General features: G+C 44.4%; 1 protein-coding gene across 4 annotated transcripts in view; it reads left to right on the forward strand.

Annotated features, from left to right (window-relative positions):
• daam1a (dishevelled associated activator of morphogenesis 1a) overlaps positions 1 to 18,851 on the forward strand; it is a 63,668-nt gene that overhangs the window by 16,581 nt on the left and 28,236 nt on the right. For 3 of the 4 annotated variants that reach the window (XM_066694931.1, XM_066694933.1, XM_066694930.1), the window contains exons 2-3: positions 12,963 to 13,184; positions 17,332 to 17,421. In XM_066694931.1, coding sequence (XP_066551028.1) covers positions 13,002 to 13,184; positions 17,332 to 17,421 — 273 coding nt within the window. In that variant the 5' untranslated portion in view covers positions 12,963 to 13,001. Of the gene's footprint in view, positions 1 to 8,091; positions 8,113 to 12,962; positions 13,185 to 17,331; positions 17,422 to 18,851 lie in introns of those variants that run through there. The other variant, XM_066694932.1, reaches the window with a different exon arrangement.

The raw sequence follows: 18,851 nt of genomic DNA on the forward strand, positions 1-18,851 counted from the left end.
CCTCTCGCTTGTTATCTCGGTAACTCGATCGCGGGGCTGTTGTGATGAGAGGAGATGTGCGCGTCTCTGGAATGCTGCCTGCCGTGATCAGCTGTGATGTTTTTAATCAGGGGATGCATTGTGCTCGAAATAGAAATGGGTGCCGTGCTTTAGTTGTTTTTCTCTCTCCTGACCTAATACTGTCTGTCTAGGGGAATGTATGCTTTCTGATCCCTTTTTTTTCCCTCTCCGTGTGTAAAAAGACTTGATAAAGATTTATTTGGAAGCTAGAGGTGGAAAAAACTAACTTAGCCATGTAGTGCAGCTGACGACGACTGAGAAAGGAATGAGACCTGCATGCATTTTATTCTGGGGTGTGACCAGATAAGGTTGAGCAGAAAATGTACCCTTGAAACTGAAGTTACCTTCCAAGTCTGAGAATATCTGCAATTCCACAAAACTAGGAGGGTCATACAAGCTTATTTTCCCTCTCGTACAAAGCGTGTACACGTCTATCTCCTGTTCTTGGTGAACAGCTTGGATAGCCATGCAAACACCCTGACAGACCTGGGTCTTGGGGAAAACGGCTGTAAGGAAGCGGCTGATGCACAGGGCGGGAACAAACGCTTCTCCCTGCCCCAAAATTGTATCTTGATGACTCTTGTTGGGATGATTCAATTATTTAAACATATCCTCATTACCTGTCCTCCCTCGTGTCACAGACGGGGAACAGAGATGCAACCGTTAGCAACACGATTGAATCAGAATCGGAAATTCTTTCGCGTAATGCTGATTTTGTATTCAGTTTAAGCAAAGCTTAATCCTGAAGCGCGATGTTGTATTTTGTCTATGTGGCTTAAGAGTACAAATAAATTCGGAGAAATGGACAGCGTTCAGTCAGGCCGCGCTACTTCCAGTGTAGCCGGTCGTTTGACGCCGAGTGACGGATCGCGTCGGAGATGATGTTTCAGAGACGCTTGCGGTCCGACCCCAATTATGACCGAGAAGTGCCGCCCAGTTCAGTGGGTTATTCAAAACGATGCAATCTGTTCGTTTGAAGGGAAATCCTATTTACAGAAAGGAAGAAAAACATACTCTTTAGCAAATATGAAGAATGGCTTAGCGTTTGTGCTTTAAGCCGCTGAGCATGCCCATCGAGCCGGCGACTGCCATGGCAACTGTAGTAGAGGGCTTCCCCCCCCTCCCTGTATTGATGTACAGTGCATAAATATTCAGTACGACTCGAATTCATTAGAGGCTTAGCTGGGAAAACTCATTACACACACTGGTCTCTCGCCATCTCAACAGCTTGTCCCCGGGGATTAGCTGTGAAATGGGCAGAGCGCTGACATGGAAAGAGCCCAGCGGATGCTGGGGGCCGGCGCATCAAGGTCACGGGAGGAATCCGCCGGGGTTTTTAATAAATACGTTGATACGATTCATAATATGGAATAAATGGGATGTTTTCCGAAGCCCGATGGACCTCGGATTCGGTCCGGCATGCCGTCGTTAGTGGTTCCCTGCGAAGAGAGATTATTGAGAATTTCAAGGGTATAATGGGCGATGCGGTTTGATCTCTCTCACATTGTGCCCTTTGGATTTGAGGATAGGACGGTGGTATTTCTCTTTGTCAGCTTTTGCATGTCGGAACCTCACTGATTAATAATTTGACCCCTGTGCTCTCAGGGTTCAAAGGGCAGGCAACCAGAGAGGGAGAGGGCAGGTTTATGCAGATTAGGGTCAAGAAACGGCAGCTGTGAGATGCTCTGAGGTAGGACTATGCGTCATACTCTCTTCTTCTTCAAGACACCCTGGTGAGCGACTGTAGGAATTCCCTGCAGACGTACGAGACACAATGTGAGTCTGGGGTGCTTTATAAGAAGAACATAAGAAAGTGTCCAAGCGATTTGGTGTCCATTAATTACTAAGTGATCAAGGATCCTATCCAGTCTGTTTTTGAATGTTCCCAAATTGTCTCTTCAGCCACATCGCTGGGGAGTTTGTTCAGATTGTGACGCCTCTCTGTGTGAAGAAGTGTCTCCTGTTTTCTGTCTTGAATGTCTTGAAGCCCAATTTCCATTTGTGTCCCCGGGTGCGTGTGTCCCTGCTGATCTGGAAAAGCTCCTCTGGTTTGATGTGGTCGATGCCCTTCATGATTTTGAAGACTTGGATCAAGTCCCCACGTAGTCTCCTCTGTTCCAGGGTGAAAAGGTTCAGGTCCTCAGTCTCTCAGTAGGACGTTCCCTTCAGACCTGGAATAAGTCTGGTTTGTATTTTCAATGCATGTTGCTCCGAGTGACACCCAAACTAAAGTTGTTTAATCCATCATGCGAATGTTTCTACATGCTTTTGAAGCGTTCTAATTGGATTAAAACTGTTTGATTTCTTCTCTTTGCACGTCTCCCACTATTTGGAGCTGCATTGATTTTATTAATGCACTTACTCTATATATTTTTGACAGCTGTGCAGATGTCACGAGAGCCACACAATTATATTAAGATCCCTTTTAAAATGCACAGCTCAATAACATCAGTTCCAGTCTGAACAAATTCCTGTGAAAGGGATAAACTGCATTTCTGTGCAAATATGCGCTACAGAAATTCCCCAGGGCTGTAGTGCAAAGCCTGTACTTACAGAAAAGTGCCCAGCTTACAGACACATTCTTTATGAAGTGGAACATACACTGTGAGATTTGTTTTTGACAGATGGTTTTGTGCGTTCGTTGTAAAAAGACTATTTTCGGTGCCTAAATAATGGTTCTGGATCTTGCCGATCTGCACAGAAGACACTACAAGCTGGTTAAATATTGGCCTGTGTTGTGAACCATCACAGCTTTCCAATCCTGACTCAAACAAGATATAATTGAGATGTTTGGCAGTGAGATTTTGTGATTCTGCAATTACAGTGACCCAAGTTTTCACTTTTCCTGGTATTTACAGAGGCCTTGGTTTCATAATAGTTTATCTCGTTCCTCTGGTAGATGTTTAATATGCATTTAACATAACAATCAATAAGCAAAACATGAAATGCAGAACATATTCCCCCAGAGAAACGACAATATATATTTAAAGCATGCAAAAGCCTACATTAGTCTCTCCTCTTTGGTTTATGCGCGATCAAACGCAACGAGAGCCTTTGCAACAAGTTGTCTGGGTAACTACCAAGGTTAGACCCTATATTTGGAAACGCCAGTTGGATAAATAAACAAATTGATGGAAATGAGGACGTCCTTCCTCATTCCACATGCCCTGACGATGCGTGATTGTTGTGACAAACCACACTGGTGTTGGTCTCACGCAACAAGCACTAATGGAAAGCCGGTTGTGTTTGTGGACTAAATATATGGCCACACATCTGTACTGCCTGACGCACGGTTGAGAATGTAAAGCAATATCGGGTGAGCCAATTATTTTGCTCGTATTTTTCAGTCTCTTTCTCTCGGCAGGCAGTTTTTGGCTCTTTGGGGGTGGGGGGCTTAGCTATCATATTGTTCTTATGACTTAGCTTTGAAGTTCTCTTTGTACTGTATATTGAAGAAGGAGAGAAGAGGATTTCAGTATCTATACACATACCCTTCCACCATGACATGCTAGCTTGTTTTGTCTAAGCTCAACGTCTAAGACTTTGTTTGTTTTTTACCAAGACATCAACACCCAAACAAAGGCGGTATCCAACCCTGTTACCTAACGCTTAACATTTGATTTAAGTCATCGCCGATTCACCCAACTCTTTGTGTTGTGTTTAGCCGAGGCACGATATGGCACGATCTTCAAACAAATCTGCTTGTGTTGAAATTATCAGACTTTCTACCTTTATGTTCAGTCTCGTCAGCACTGCTGTTGAATCGCTGGTATACTCATTTTGAGCAGAGTAGCTAAACTGGCTCAAATGGGAGATTTATTAGTTTTAAGTGTTATTTTGTGATGAGTAGATTAATTGGCCTCATTGCAATGTAACACACTCTGTTTTGCATCCCTGACACCACTTGCATAGTGCTTCAGAGTGCTACACATTCATACTGCAAGCCTGTGCTGTATTATAATAATCTCATAAAACCTATACTAAGAGTAGAAATGAGTAGTGTTTATAGTAAAGCCAAATAACTGCATTCAGTTTCAATTCTGGTACAGTATTCACATTTAAAATGTCGTTATCACTTTAAAACACTTCTATTTACATGCTTATAATTTTTCATATATTAATTCATTGATAATTTATAGGAAAATTGTATTAATTTGTGTGTACTTAACAGAGATCACAGGAACACTACAGCTCAATAAACTGATTGGGATATAACCGGGCTCAGCATCGGCAAATACGGATCATTTGTGTTCTTTGAGAGACCGGATTCCGGGTTATTTTTAACTTTCCAAATTGAAAAGCCCTCGTTATGGGGTTTCTCGTTCTGTGATTTCAGAAAGATGAAAAGTCGAACATCATAAAGCTAAAATGCTGCCTAGGTTGCACTTAAAGAGAAAGTCGCTTTATGGCTTTTTGGTCACCATAACTATGAATTAAATGCTCATAAAAAGCCTGTCTTGGAGATGCTTTGATGTGGCATTTCATGGTTAAGTGTAAAGTAAAGTCAAACTTCCCCTTTGAACAAACATGTCACTATTTGTAAATATGAAATCATATGCATAAATCCTGAGGACTTGAAATGGGTGCAATATTACTTTTAATCCGTATAAATGTTGCTAATACAGATTCACCTCAATATAATGCTTAAATGTCCATATTAACTGTGTATTTTGAAGATTGAAAATTGAAATGCTCGTGTCAATCATTATCTACAGGGTTTCTTAAAAAGTTTAATTACCTTTCATTTCAGTTTAAGGCAAACATAGTTCTCTGCATACTGGCGATTTTATCATCACTTCCTCAGCAGCCGTTAAAGATAAAACCATCGGCAGAATCACATTTGTACACTTCAATGTCAGCTGTCACAATCAGCGTCAAAGTTTACAGCTGTTGATTGGATTAACAATCAGAAACCTGCAGTTTATTTCAAGTAAATATGGTGGGAATCCAAAAACACCCAACAACCTTTTTGGAGAGATATAGAGAAAGCATCAATAAAAATGATGACAACAGTAATAGTGTACTGAATTTAGGCCTGTTGTGCTCCGATATTGCAATGGCAGACCTTTGCGAAACGCACATTCCTCTCGCGGCTGGACGTCTCGGTTGTGGAGGAGTGTTTCGGTGCAGATTATCTCGAACGATCTCTCTAACCTACATAACTCACTGAGGTAATGGAAGAAACTCACAGCATTTAGCCATTTACAGCATTTCAGATCTTAATTAGAGATTAGTCCCAACAAAGATGAATTGGGCCTGAGATGGCTACCATCATAATGTGCAACCTATTAAAGCTAATCGTTCAATAATGGAAAGGCTTTAATGGCCGGGCGGCTCCTGTTTTTAATATTATTTAATGGTAGGGTAATGCATCAAAATCGCTTGTTTTGTCATCTTGCCACAGGAGAGAGAAGCCTGAATAATGTAAAACGTGTAAATAGCTTTTAAAAAACATTTCTTCCTGCTATCGGATTATCTACTTGAACCCTTTAGGTCTTAGGGATGGAATAAACACTTGGACAAACCCCACATGGTAGCAGCTTCATGCTTTTGAATATGAATATGACCCTTATTACAGATTTTCTGTGGATAAGACTTTTCAATAGATGTTGAAGATACATGCTATGGACTTTGTACCAGTGTCTCTTCACTGGTGTTCATTAAAACTCGATTCTAGTGGATTCGCACAGTTCTGTTCAACTGCAGAAACATAACAAAGCTCCGGTAAAGGTGGTTTTATACTTTGAACTGATTAAAAGCGTGTCTACATTTCAGTTAGCGAGGGGCTTAGTTTTACAGTTTCATAATGGTGGTCCACATCAAAGTGATCTCCTTCTTCTAAAGCTTGGGGTCTTCCGAGGCATTTATCTTCAGAGTGGGATGTATTATCTGTATTTTGGGAGCTGATTTGTAGGCCCAATTCGAACTAATTCGATTTGTGACAGTATTTTATCTTGTGGTTACTGCGATCATGTGCGTTTGGGAGTGTGGAGAGGATGAAACACTCTCCTCCTATCCCTCACTTCTCCGTGAAGACAACTACCGGTGAGGTAGGTCTCCGGAAAACCAAAAACAAGCCTAACTGTTCGTGTGAGATTGGTGCCACACTTAGCGGGTTAATGCAATTACTGTGCAAGCCTGTAAAAAGCTGGTTTAGCGAGCCCTTAATCCCTCTCTCTCCTACTTTCCCTTTCGCTGTCACTCGTGAGGTAACTATGCCGTTTGCATTACACGTATTACCGATCTGACTTCTGCCGGAGCTGAATCCACTGCCCTTCCACTTGGGTCGGACGGGAGCTGGTTGATCTGGGTTGTCTTCCACTTGTTTCTGCTTCCCGAGGGCGAGGCGACCGATATCTGGAACCGGGCGGATTTTATTGAAGGAGAGGTGAAGAGGAGGCGGGGTGCGCAGACCGTGAAGCATCGGCCGCACTTCAAAGCTCAGAGAGACTGTGAAGAGGATTATTTTCCTGCAGATGACCTCTTTTACGGGATGGGGATTATTTTCAAATGAATTTCTCTGAAGGACGTTTATCGCCCCATAAAAGATGTACATATGTGGAGAGTAAATCTCGTTAGGGCAACACCTGGGAAGGAGGTTTGGGCGTTTGGTGTAATACACGGTGTAGGAGCCTCATTAAGCTTTTCTGGGCTGAATACTTCTCTCTGCTCTGATTCTCGCTCGACTCGGAGAGATGATTATCGGGTCTTTATTGAAACTGCCATGTGCAGTGATTAGGCCTTTCAGTTTATTTATGGTGGGCAGCGGTGTGAAACGGAGCAGCCTGGCTTTTCACACGCTCATTAAAGGCACAGTACGTGTCAGGGGTCAGCTATAGATGATGATGATGAAGTATGGAATCCACTTTGGTTCGGACAGGGACTCGAGTGACATTGCAAGGTGGTGACCTGTTCGTTCCCCGAGCAGGTGTGGTTCCTGAAGTCTGTCCAAATTCCTCACCGTCTCAAAGCCGCCTGACAAGCCGGGATAGCTGGCATAGTTGACAAACCATACATTTTGGAGGGAGAGTGTGTGTGCGCCCACGAGCGTGACCTGATTGCGATGCGTATTTTGTGCCGGGAAGCTTGCGGTGGAATTGTGCGGTCAGCACGGCCTGGTTTGCGGTAGAGCATTGTTTTTTCGGGACTGGCTCGAGCGGAAACAGCTGCCTGTGCTGTTCTGCTGCCCTGAGCACATGGCACAAATAAAGAACAAGGCACTAAAGCGTTGATACAGGCCGTGTGCCAGAGGACACTGCCGACCAATGGACAAACTGAGGGGCAGGGAAGGCTGTGTGAACGGGGAGGAAATGGAGACGGTACGGTGAGAGGCAGGGAATAAGGTGCCGTGTGCTGGTGGCTGAATTTGTTTAACCCTAGCAGAGGAACAAAGTGAGTTAATTTTATTCATTCTTGTAAGTGATACTGTTTGACTGGTGCAGCGCTCCAGCTGTTAGAAATGCGGCTATGGGGATACGCAAGTTCAATAACGGCTAAGAGTCCAATGCTGTGAGTTACACATCCAGCCAGAACGTGTACAAAGATGTCCTGGGATCGGATTGGCCTCGATTCACATTCTTCTGAGGTGGGACAATACTTGAGAGATTAAATCTGGGAGGACCAGAGCCACTCTCCGCTCTTCTGTTTAGTAGACATCCGTATATTGAGATACTGTGTTTAGTAACTAAACATTACCATCTGGCAGACCTGGATCTTCTCAGTTCATGTTTGGTGTAAAGAAACGCATCGTTTGGCTTGTTTGCTTTGTCTGTAGTTTAACATTTCTGGTTTGCGGAGATGACGTGTGAAAGTTTGGAGCTGAAACCCTAACGAAGAAGTGTGTCGAACGGTTTGCTTTTTTTCTTTTAGTTTGTTGAGCATTGCTGCTTGGCATCCACACCCTTTGCACTGCAGTCGCTCCCTACTGTGCTCTGAGATTGCAGTCTCCACAGGGCACACACTTTGACAGGTGTGGGAGGCCACACAATGGAAGAGGAGTGGTCTCTGAAAGGCTTCTGGCTCCTCTCAGTATATTTATTTATTCTGTGTACGGTAGGTCATATTTATTCTGCTCTTGATGCTTATTGACTTGAAATGAGACTCTCTGCCCCTTCAGGAGAGAGAGATTTGATTGGCATGGCTGTCATAATCAAAAACAGTTTATTTAAAATGATACAATGTTATCTATAAAGAGGATTGTACGCAGGCTTCTTTCATCAAATATAATTAGCCTGAAGGGACGTCGGTGTCAGTTTCGTCGACTGCAGGCAATGAACGCAAACCTGAAAGCTTTTAAAAGGCAGAATTCAGCTGGGAATCATCAGCGTGAAATTTGTGAAGCGGGGAGGGACCCAGAGGTGCGGATTAACTGAGGAATAACTGGTTAGATCAAAAACGAGCGATCGGGAGGTGAGATCAGAGCGAGATTTGACTTTATGGAAAGTTTAAAGAAATGAATGCAGGTGACACTTCACAAACTCTCCAGGGCCTTGTCCCCCACAATAAAACTACTATCGCATTTCCGTACGTGTCATTTTAATTCCAACGAGATTATGGTGCCTGGACGATGTCTTCGCTGTATTGTGCTTTGACGTGCTGTCCCCCAGATAAGAAGGAAAAATTTGAGTTGTATCTCCAGGCCCGATCCCAAAATAACTCCCTGGCTGAGGTCAGAGCTGAAGAGAGAGCAGACGCACCGACAGCACAGAGATATGATCAGAGTCCCTCGTGCCGTGTAGAGCAAATCCGTTTTGCATCATTTTCTCATGCAGCACTTCAAAATCCCAGCATGTTTGCAGATGCATTATAATCATAAAATAATTACTTTAAATGGGATGATTACCATGTCACTTATCAGCTGTACCTGCCCTGTGCGTGGTATGTCTGCAATTTTATTATGCATTAGTGGGATAACTTTGTGGCAGCAGGAATCTCTCTGGCAAGAGCTAAGCTATTCGTTTGGAGTTGCAACACAATGTTCGGTCAGCCAGAAGGAATGGGAGGAATTGGGTGCTTTAATCTGAAGAGAAGGAAGGGCAAGGCATATTTCACCAGCGACTTGAAGCCTAAAGTAAGATTTAAGATGCTCAGATTTTCCATGAAAACGCAGGTCCAGCGAAGCATTGAGGGTTTTCGACAGACCATCAAAACAAAGAGACACTGGTGTTTTACACGGCAGTACTTCAGGGTGGTTTTTAGGCCAGTTTCAGAAACCGGCATCTGTCTTTTACAGCGGAGATACTCGATGGTTTACTTTGCTGTGGAATTCCTCCCGTTTGTGCCAAACTAGTTATGTCTTGTGTACTGTAGGGGAGTGGTGGTCTACTCAAGGGCGTGTGTGTTTTATTTATATAGGTTTTTACTCTTCGGTTGATTGGGCTGAGAAAACACTAACTTTTAGGCCTAGCATTCGTGTTGTTGTTGCTGTAAGAAGCGTAAAGTACAGGGTGCAAGACTGTTGTATTAGTGATCCTGTTCATTAAGTTTCTCCCATTAATTGACCCTCTGGTAAAGGTCTAGTGGGAATTTGGAAGCCCGTGATGGAGTAAACACAGAGCAATCTCGTTCCCCCCCGGGACTAGGGCATGTGCTGAACGCGCCGCTTCCCTCCAGCTGAACAGCTGTGAATTTTTTGGCATTGCCGGACGAGGCAGGGTTTAGGGCTGAGCTTCATTCTTGCCATGTGGGCCATAAAAACCAACCCTCTCTGTTCTGCCAGGAATTGCTTCCCTCGAGGAAATGTGGGCCAAAAGTGATGAGTGAAGCCCGATATGCATGCGAGGATCTCTCTCTGCGCGGCTGCGAGTCGTTTATGTCGTCATTTGAAATGTATCCAGTCAGTCGTACATTATCTACACTCACCTAAAGGATTATTAGGAACACCATACTAATACTGTGTTTGACCCCCTTTCGCCTTCAGAACTGCCTTAATTCTACGTGGCATTGATTCAACAAGGTGCTGAAAGCATTCTTTAGAAATGTTGGCCCATATTGATAGGATAGCATCTTGCAGTTGATGGAGATTTGTGGGATGCACATCCAGGGCACAAAGCTCCCGTTCCACCACATCCCAAAGATGCTCTATTGGGTTGAGATCTGGTGACTGTGGGGGGCAGTTTAGTACAGTGAACTCATTGTCATGTTCAAGAAACAAATTTGAAATGATTGGACCTTTGTGACATGGTGCATTATCCTGCTGGAAGTAGCCATCAGAGGATGGGTACATGGTGGTCATTTAAACGATGCCCAATTGGCACTAAGGGGCCTAAAGTGTGCCAAGAAAACATCCCCCACACCATTACACCACCACCACCAGCCTGCACAGTGGTAACAAGGCATGATGGATCCATGTTCTCATTCTGTTTACGCCAAATTCTGACTCTACCATCTGAATGTCTCAACAGAAATCGAGACTCATCAGACCAGGCAACATTTTTCCAGTCTTCAACTGTCCAATTTTGGTGAGCTTGTGCAAATTGTAGCCTCTTTTTCCTATTTGTAGTGGAGATGAGTGGTACCCGGTGGGGTCTTCTGCTGTTGTAGCCCATCCGCCTCAAGGTTGTATGTGTTGTGGCTTCACAAATGCTTTGCTGCATTCCTCGGTTGTAACGAGTGGTTATTTCAGTCAAAGTTGCTCTTCTATCAGCTTGAATCAGTCGGCCCATTCTCCTCTGACCTCTAGCATCAACAAGGCATTTTCGCCCACAGGACTGCCGCATACTGGATGTTTTTCCCTTTTCACACCATTCTTTGTAAACCCTAGAAATGGTTGTGCGTGAAAATCCCAGTAACTGAGCAGATTGTGAAATACTCAGACCGGCCCATCTGGCACCAACAACCATGCCACGCTCAAAATTGCTTAAATCACCTTTCTTTCCCATTCAAGACATTCAGTTTGGAGTTCAGGAGATTGTCTTGACCAGGACCACACCCCTAAATGCATTGAAGCAACTGCCATGTGATTGGTTGATTAGAAAATTGCATTAATGAGAAATTGAACAGGTGTTCCTAATAATCCTTTAGGTGAGTGTATATTGATGGCATTTTGTTTTTGTTATTTGATTTTCTATTATTTATATCAGTGGTGGAAATGTTCCTCAATTATCCACAAACCTCCTTACAAACTGATTCATACCTGAGCCTGTGTTCATAGTGTAGAGGACGAAAGGTGCCAGATTATAGAATTACAAGGAAAGATTTACATTAAAGGCGACATTGAAACCTGTGTGACTTAATGACAGCCTCAGAAATGAAGATGAAACCTCATCCAGTTTGAACTTCCAGCCCCACCACACGCCGGGGGTCTTCGGTCATTCGATCTCCTGTTTTTTAAAGGTTTCTCTTTCACCAATAATTCAAGAATGAAAAATGAATTGGTTTACTAGGCCTTGAGTACTTCATAGCCAAATGTTAACCCAGAACCCACTGCTGGTAAAAGTCGTGTTTCTGGTCCATTACTTGTGGATTTCTCCCCCTGCTTTTGACATCCCTGAAGCTGGGTTCGGCTGCCACTGGCTCTCTCGGCTTTCTGCCTCTCAACACGTGCTCTGAACTTCGATCCTGGTTCAAAGGGCCCCGTGGCTTGGACATCATCCTGTTTATCCAGTGAGACAGCAGTCAGTCAGTCAGTCAGCTGCTGTCAGCTCTTTTCTGCAAGGGGCTTCGGATGACATCCTCATTTTCAGGAACTCGACCCTAATCCTGGGGCTTTAGCCAGAGTAGACTGAGAGCATGGTTTTACTGCGGTCTATTACTGCAGTATCCTTCAGGGGCATCGGTCAGCAGAGTTGCAGTCTTTAAATCTCTGCACAATGACTGCATCATCGACGGCTGCAGAAACGGTTTTAGATTAATGTTATACTGTCCTGAACTGCTGATGTATTATTCACCAACAGATTGAATTAAACTACAGACCAGATTAGGTTCAAGAACGTCTAACCGAATCTATAATAATAAACACAAGTGACACAATTAAGCCATATTGATTATAATCTGTTGTTTGTGATTCCTTGGCTGCCCGCCCCACTCACACAAATATTACAGCTGTGGTTGAACTGCTATGGGAAGCCAGTAAACTCACTAAAACAACCCCGAAGCTAAAAACGCACACGTGATGTCCGACTGCCGTTTCAACATGATCATGGGGAGGCAGGAGACCAATTAGGTGGAGACGTTGCAAAGTAATAACTGATATCGCTGTGTGTGTCTCTCAGTGTTTTCATTGTCAGATTAAATATTTGGCTGTTGAAGGTGGGAGGGAGATGCAGGGAGGGGACGGTGTCTGCCACCGTTTAAATAAAAACAAATGGACAACAACCCATTTGTTGAATTTCCGTTGCTTGTCTCGAAAGCTCAAGGCACTTCACCGCTGTGTGTGGTTATCGTGTGACTTTTAAAATCAACTGGAGTGGAGAAAATGCACTTCACGACACGGTAAAGCGCCAACTTTAAAAGACAAAAGAGTCGAGTGAGGCTCGTGAAAGACCAACACACCTTTTTATAAGCATGGATCATCTGTAGTTCATCCGGCAAAGACATTTTCTGCTGGAGTATGTTCTTGTGTGCCGAGGTGTCACTGAAAGACCTAATTAACCAATCCAAAATACCAATCTTGCGTTTGAAATGTACTGAATACATGTGCGTTTCATTTCCAAAAAAGTTTTAATGTATTTAGTTACAGCTGCTTTTGTTCTCCGTCTGACAAGATGTTGTGTGAGTGTGTTTAAGTTATGTTATGGTTGCAGCCATAGAAACTAGCCCCGTCATTATTATGCAAATAAAGCCACCGATTTAGAAGGGATTAACCGCCCTGAGCCAAGAGGGAAGCTGCTCACAGAGTAAGAGATGCTCTCCACCGTGCCCTGGGTCCCTGATCTGGATATCTCTCTCTCTCTGTCCCGCAGGGATCAGTAGTTGAAGCGAGCACCTGACGGATCGGCGCCATGGCCCCACGCAAGCGCAGCGGGCGGGGGATCTCCTTCATCTTCTGCTGCTTCAAAGGCAGTGACCACCCCGAGATCACCTACCGGCTGCGGCACGACAGCAACTTTGCCCTGCAGACCATGGAGCCGGCGCTGCCCATGCCCCCCGCGGAGGAGCTGGACGCCATGTTCTCCGAGCTTGTGGTAGGTCCGCCGCGCCTTTGAACTTCACCCAGCCAGCGATGATAGGATGTGTTTCGATAACCCCAGTGCTTTGACAATATTAAATGCACACTTCCAATCTAACTGAGGTGCTTAAAACATTTGTATTTCTTTGTTTGATTTGAATTTTTGACGTTTGGATGTCCTCTATATTCAGTTATAAGGCCCCTTGGATGTTATTCACATCCTTAATGATCATCCTATCATTCTGGATCATAATAACATAAGAAAGTGTCCATCTGAGAGGAGGCCATTCACCCCATCATGCTCGTCTGGTGTCCATTAATAACTAAGTGATCAAGGATCCTATCCAGTCTGTTTTTGAATGATCCCAAATTGTCTCTTCAGCCACATCGCTGGGGAGTTTGTTCAGATTGTGACGCCTCTCTGTGTGAAGAAGTGTCTCCTGTTTTCTGTCTTGAATGCCTTGAAGCCCAATTTCCATTTGTGTCCCTGGTTGCATGTGTCCCTGCTGATCTGGAAAAGCTCCTCTGGTTTGATGTGGTTGATGCCTTTCATGATTTTGAAGACTTGAATCAAGTCCCCACGTAGTCTCCTCTGTTCCAGGGTGAAAAGGTTCAGTTCCTCAGTCTCTCAGTAGGACATTCCCTTCAGACCTGGAATAATTCTGGTTGCTCTCCTCTGAACTACCTCTAGAGCAGCGATATCTTTCTTGAAGTGTGGAGCCCAGAACTGTCCACAGTATCCAGATGAGCTCTAACTAGTGCATTGTACAGTCTGAACATCACTGCCCTTGTTTTAAATAAAGTTCTTGTGATTGAGTTAATCAACAGAACGAAAGAGGGTTTCTTCACTGGAATAAATAGATTACACCGAGGGGGCATCTCCGGCCCCTTTGGCGGGTCCGTGTTGCCGTTCTCCTTAGGCTACACTCTCTGAAAGTTCAATTGTTCAGGGGGTTTATGTTAATGGCGTACTTTGCACATCAATAGGCCCATTGAGGGGAATTTGTTTGGCCTGTGCTTCGTGCTAATTACTTGTTTTCATTTGCCTACAAGGCGTGTCTTTGAGACGGGCTTTTACAGTGGATGGAGAGTGGGCACAGGCCAGCGGAGGAACCTGCAGTTGGGCGGTTTATCACCCTCGTCTCCTTATCTGTTTTTCCTAGAAATATAGTAGTATTGAAAGCAGTTAATGAAGAAACGGTCTGATAGTTTGTCAGAATTACGCACAGTGGTTTTGTTTTTCTTCTTTTCAAATTGGAGTTGAATCACAGCACAGAAGAGCACAGGTCGTTGCTTTGCTGTAGCGCTGGGGTCTTGCTTTTGTCACAATGGTTTTAGCAACAAATGATTAGCACCACTAGTGAGAGCAATACATTACAGCACACAAGGTTTTGTCGCACAATGGCCGCAGTGTTTTATTTATGTTATGGTACAGTTTCCGCGTCCAACTCAGTGTTTGTTTTACTTCTTTTATTGAGATTATTCCCCCATTTGTATCGGCGTGCCTTATCTTTCAGAGAAACCTGTCTGCGGGGGTGCCGTTGGTTCATGACATCACCCACAGCTTTGTGCTTCTCACAGGGGCTTTTCCTGTACGGCGGAGACCCACTTGACAGCCACTATCAACAAAGTTTTCTTGTTTTTCAAAACTGAAGAATTTAATTATTTTTTTTAGTTTTCTGCTCTATGGGGATTTGAGGCAGACATTAAGGTTAAATGTAAATGTGGGTTTTATTTTCGTTTAAGTGCTTCAGGTAAAATGAACCTTGTTTGAAGTGCAGCCAGGTCTACTGAATGGAAATGGCCAATAGCCTGAGAATACTTCACCCTCGATCCTCATTTCCCCAGAAGCCTCGGCTGCTGCATAACTATCTGCCTCCAGCACGTTCAAACCAACGCTTTCGATCGAACCACAGCCAGGCAAGGAAAGTTCAACCGATGTCTCAAGATATTTCACCGGAGGTTGTTTTCCTCCGAGTTGCATTTGTTGTAGTGTTTATTTTGAAAACCGAGGAACGAGGATTACACATAGAACCTAAGAACTGGTTAAAGCTAATTTCTCCTAATACCTTTGTTGAGGCTTTTGGGTAACGAAGAAAGATGATGGCATTTTGGCCTAAGCGACAAGTTCTCATTAGCGCTGAGATTATTAATTCGTAACAGTCTAGCAATTTGACGTTTAGGAGCTGGTGTTGAAAAGCCTTTGTGGTGAGGTCATTGAATCAAAGTGGTCGAGTTTCCTCCCTTCTTGTCTGATTAAAAACAGTGGGATCAGTTGTTATAACCGGTTTCTCCTGCACTACACACACACACACACACACACACACAAGCACTCGCAACATCTTGAAATAAGAATACAGAGCTGTTTTCAGCACTTAAAATGACAATTTGTTCATGTTTAGATCAAAGTGAACAGTATGCAATTGATTCCTCTCGTCTTTATGATGTCACGGATCTTTATCAGATGTGAACTTAATCATTTATACTTCATTTTAACGAGCCGTACGATTCCCTTCACTAGAGATTGAAAAACCATGCCGGCTTGCCCGGTGTGAGGTTCGGTCTCCCTAGAAACCGCAGAGGAGAGAGGATGCAGACACAAGCTGACAGGGCAGACAGAGACGCGAAGAGGAAGAAGGATGCTGGAAAATAAATTGGAGAGGATGTGATGCGATTGGGGCTTCCTCTGCTGTGGTGACAGCGCAGGCACAGGGGGGATATATATCTGTCACGGGAGTATCCATGCTGGAAATGGACACTAAACATTCCCTTCAAAGCAGCATACTTTATTTGTTTTACATGTTTTCTGCGTTAAATATGTGTGTATATGTATAGGCCTGATTGTGAAAAATGTGTTGTCGAGGATGCTGCGATGACATCCTTCTTATTTAATTACGGGGTCAATCTGTAGTAGAAAGACAAACCCAGAGGTCAAACCTAAGCCGTGTGGTTTCTCTGGGCTTGTCGGTCTCCTGTCTAAATTAGATTCAGACCCCGGCGGAGGCCCACCGAGGGACAGGGGTATCTGGCTAGCGTCCGTTCATACATGACGAGGAAGCACCGTGCCGTCATACGGATTACGTTGTGTAGAAATTTAAATTTCTACAATGACGGAGGTGCCGCGAAATTGCTCTAATTTTAATAACCGGGGCCTGAAGTGGTTTCTGCCCCATTGCCAAGTAGCACAAAGGTTGGTTTTGTTTGCTTCGCTTCGCTTCTGGAGATGCCACTCTGAGGGCGAGAGGAATGGCGTCTGTAATAACTTACACATGAATCTGTTACATCTGCACCCCGAACATCTGGAGCTAGTTTGACGGGAGAGGCTGCCAAGGAATGTAGCGCCTGGTTATGTAACAGCGCAGGTAATAATTTAACAATTCCACGGAAGGCATCTTGACTAGCATGTCCGAAGGAGCGTGTCCGGGGAAATGGAATTAACCCATTTTTCCCGTGGAGCTACGCCCCCCAAAAAAAGACTAAATACTCTCCTGTGCCTGAAAGCTACGTCATGCAGAAAATGGGCCAGGATTATCCGCATAGATTACACACCTCGGCGTTTTCTACATTGTACAGATTAGCAATTTTAAAATGCTGAATGAAAATCATACATCATAAAGTGTTTATCCAAGAGAAAATGTATGACTATCACAAGCACCCCACTGAAACTCTTATCTCAGGACAGAAATATGTATGTAGTGTTGATGCACTACAGCCGAAGCTCAAGTCACTTGTATAGTTAATGGCACACGCCTGACATAACAAGACTATATCCTGTGTCCGTGTCATACTGACCGCATCTCAGGACTCGAGGGAATTGAGAGGTGAAGTACTAGACCGTATAACTCGAACGGTCTCCAGAGATCAAAACAAACATCTTGTCATCTGCGTGTGATGTTCACTCAGCATTAGTTGTCCACTGCTAGGTGAAGGCCTGTCCAAGACTTTCACTTGTTTCGATCCAGAGTTTTACCGCGGTAATAAATGGGGAATATCACACCGATCAAAGTGTTTTGCACATATCTGGCGCAAGATATTACTGTCTTGCTTACAGAGACGATTCTTTGTGTGGATCCCTGTATGCGTTTCTGTTTCCTAGTGAGCCGAGCTGCTGCGGAATAACTTTGCGTCCTGAGAATGAGGACTGTTCTCTCTCTCTCCCCCAGGATGAACTGGACCTCACCGACAAGCACAGAGAGGCCATGTTCGCTCTCCCGGCAGAGAAGAAATGGCAGATATACTGCAGCAAGAAGAAGGTAAGGATGATTCAAAGACCGTCTCCGGGGGTTAATCGGGGTTTGGGCTGCACGGGTATGTGTTGTAAAACCCTGCTGCTTTGACACAATACTTATATTGGTGTCTACTGAATGTGTGTAAAGCTTGTGTAACTGCAACTCGTGCTGAGGAGGTGATTGTGCAGCTGCTGGCGACCGAGCTCTCCGTGTCGCTGTATAACACCATGCCTCCCGGCTACCAGCAGGTGCAGGATATCCTGAGTTCAAGCACCCCCAAGGCACCACTCAGTGTATCCTTAAAAACACTTTAAGCAAATATCCCGTCATTAACTCGGCCCCGGAGTGCCAGGGAAAAAATATGTTCTCAGTGGTGCCAATTGCTGAAACGACCACTCGACCAACTCTCCTCACCCGAAGACGAGAGTATTAGGTCAGCAGAAATGCCCGTGAGGCATTTTCTCCTGAGTCAAGTTTTCGCCGTATGGCCGCGGCATTTTGAGCTTGGTTACGGGTCCTCCGAAAACTCAAAGTAGCCTGGGCTCGGACAGGGAAGAACAGCACGCTGGATTGCATTAAGATGCTGCCAAACACAAAAAGCAGTGTTTTCAGAAGGAAATGCTTGCAGTTTTTTGCTCGAAAGGTAATTCCCTCTTCTCGTTCCAAACACAACACATTCCCTGGTTTGAAACAAGGTCCCTCCAGAGTCCCAGCCAAGAACCAGCATCTGTTAATAATCTTTTTGGATTTGGAACTAACGGATTTTCTAGAAACAATGAAGGACTGGGCCGCCGTGGACAGCATCTGCTAGTGAGTGCGTGTGTGTGTGTGTGCGTGTGTGCGTGCGTGCGTGCGTGTTTGAATTTCAGAATGTAGGAAACGGATGAGGCAGTGGTTTAGTTTTAGGGGAAGCTCTGGCTGTATTTTTTCAGGGTTCCTGGTGTTCTCAGACCTGAAGGAAATTAAACTCTGTGGATTTGACTGAATTCTAAATGAGAATTCCTCTGCTCTCGGTGTTTCATAACTTTTTATAAACAGTAATATCTCCTTTAACATTCCCTGATGCTACTATTTTATCTCCCCTGGCCATGTCTACAGTTAACGTATGATTTTCACCCTGATGTGGCCGAATCAGAAGTATCCGAACACTGTTCCTCGCTGGTCTGTTCTTAGTCTCGCTTGAGCCGTCCCCGAGCCTGACATGTCCTGTAACATTGTTCTGCCCTGGCTTCTCAGACATCTTTGTTCTCAGACTTGGAAAGCGAGCCCTGCGTGACAAGGGTTTTAATGCACAACCCCCTGCGTTTATCCTTCGCTCTGCCCTTGAGCGTTCTTGAAGGAGTCCAATGTAATTGTTCTGTGAATGTATATAGATTTTAGAGGGGTAACTAAGACATCCCCCCCAATGCATCACAGGTTATAATGGGTTCTGTGTTTTTCTTCTGCTTAGTTGT

This window comes from Amia ocellicauda, chromosome 21, assembly GCF_036373705.1.
Source record: "Amia ocellicauda isolate fAmiCal2 chromosome 21, fAmiCal2.hap1, whole genome shotgun sequence".
In the NCBI taxonomy this organism is placed as follows: domain Eukaryota; kingdom Metazoa; phylum Chordata; class Actinopteri; order Amiiformes; family Amiidae; genus Amia; species Amia ocellicauda.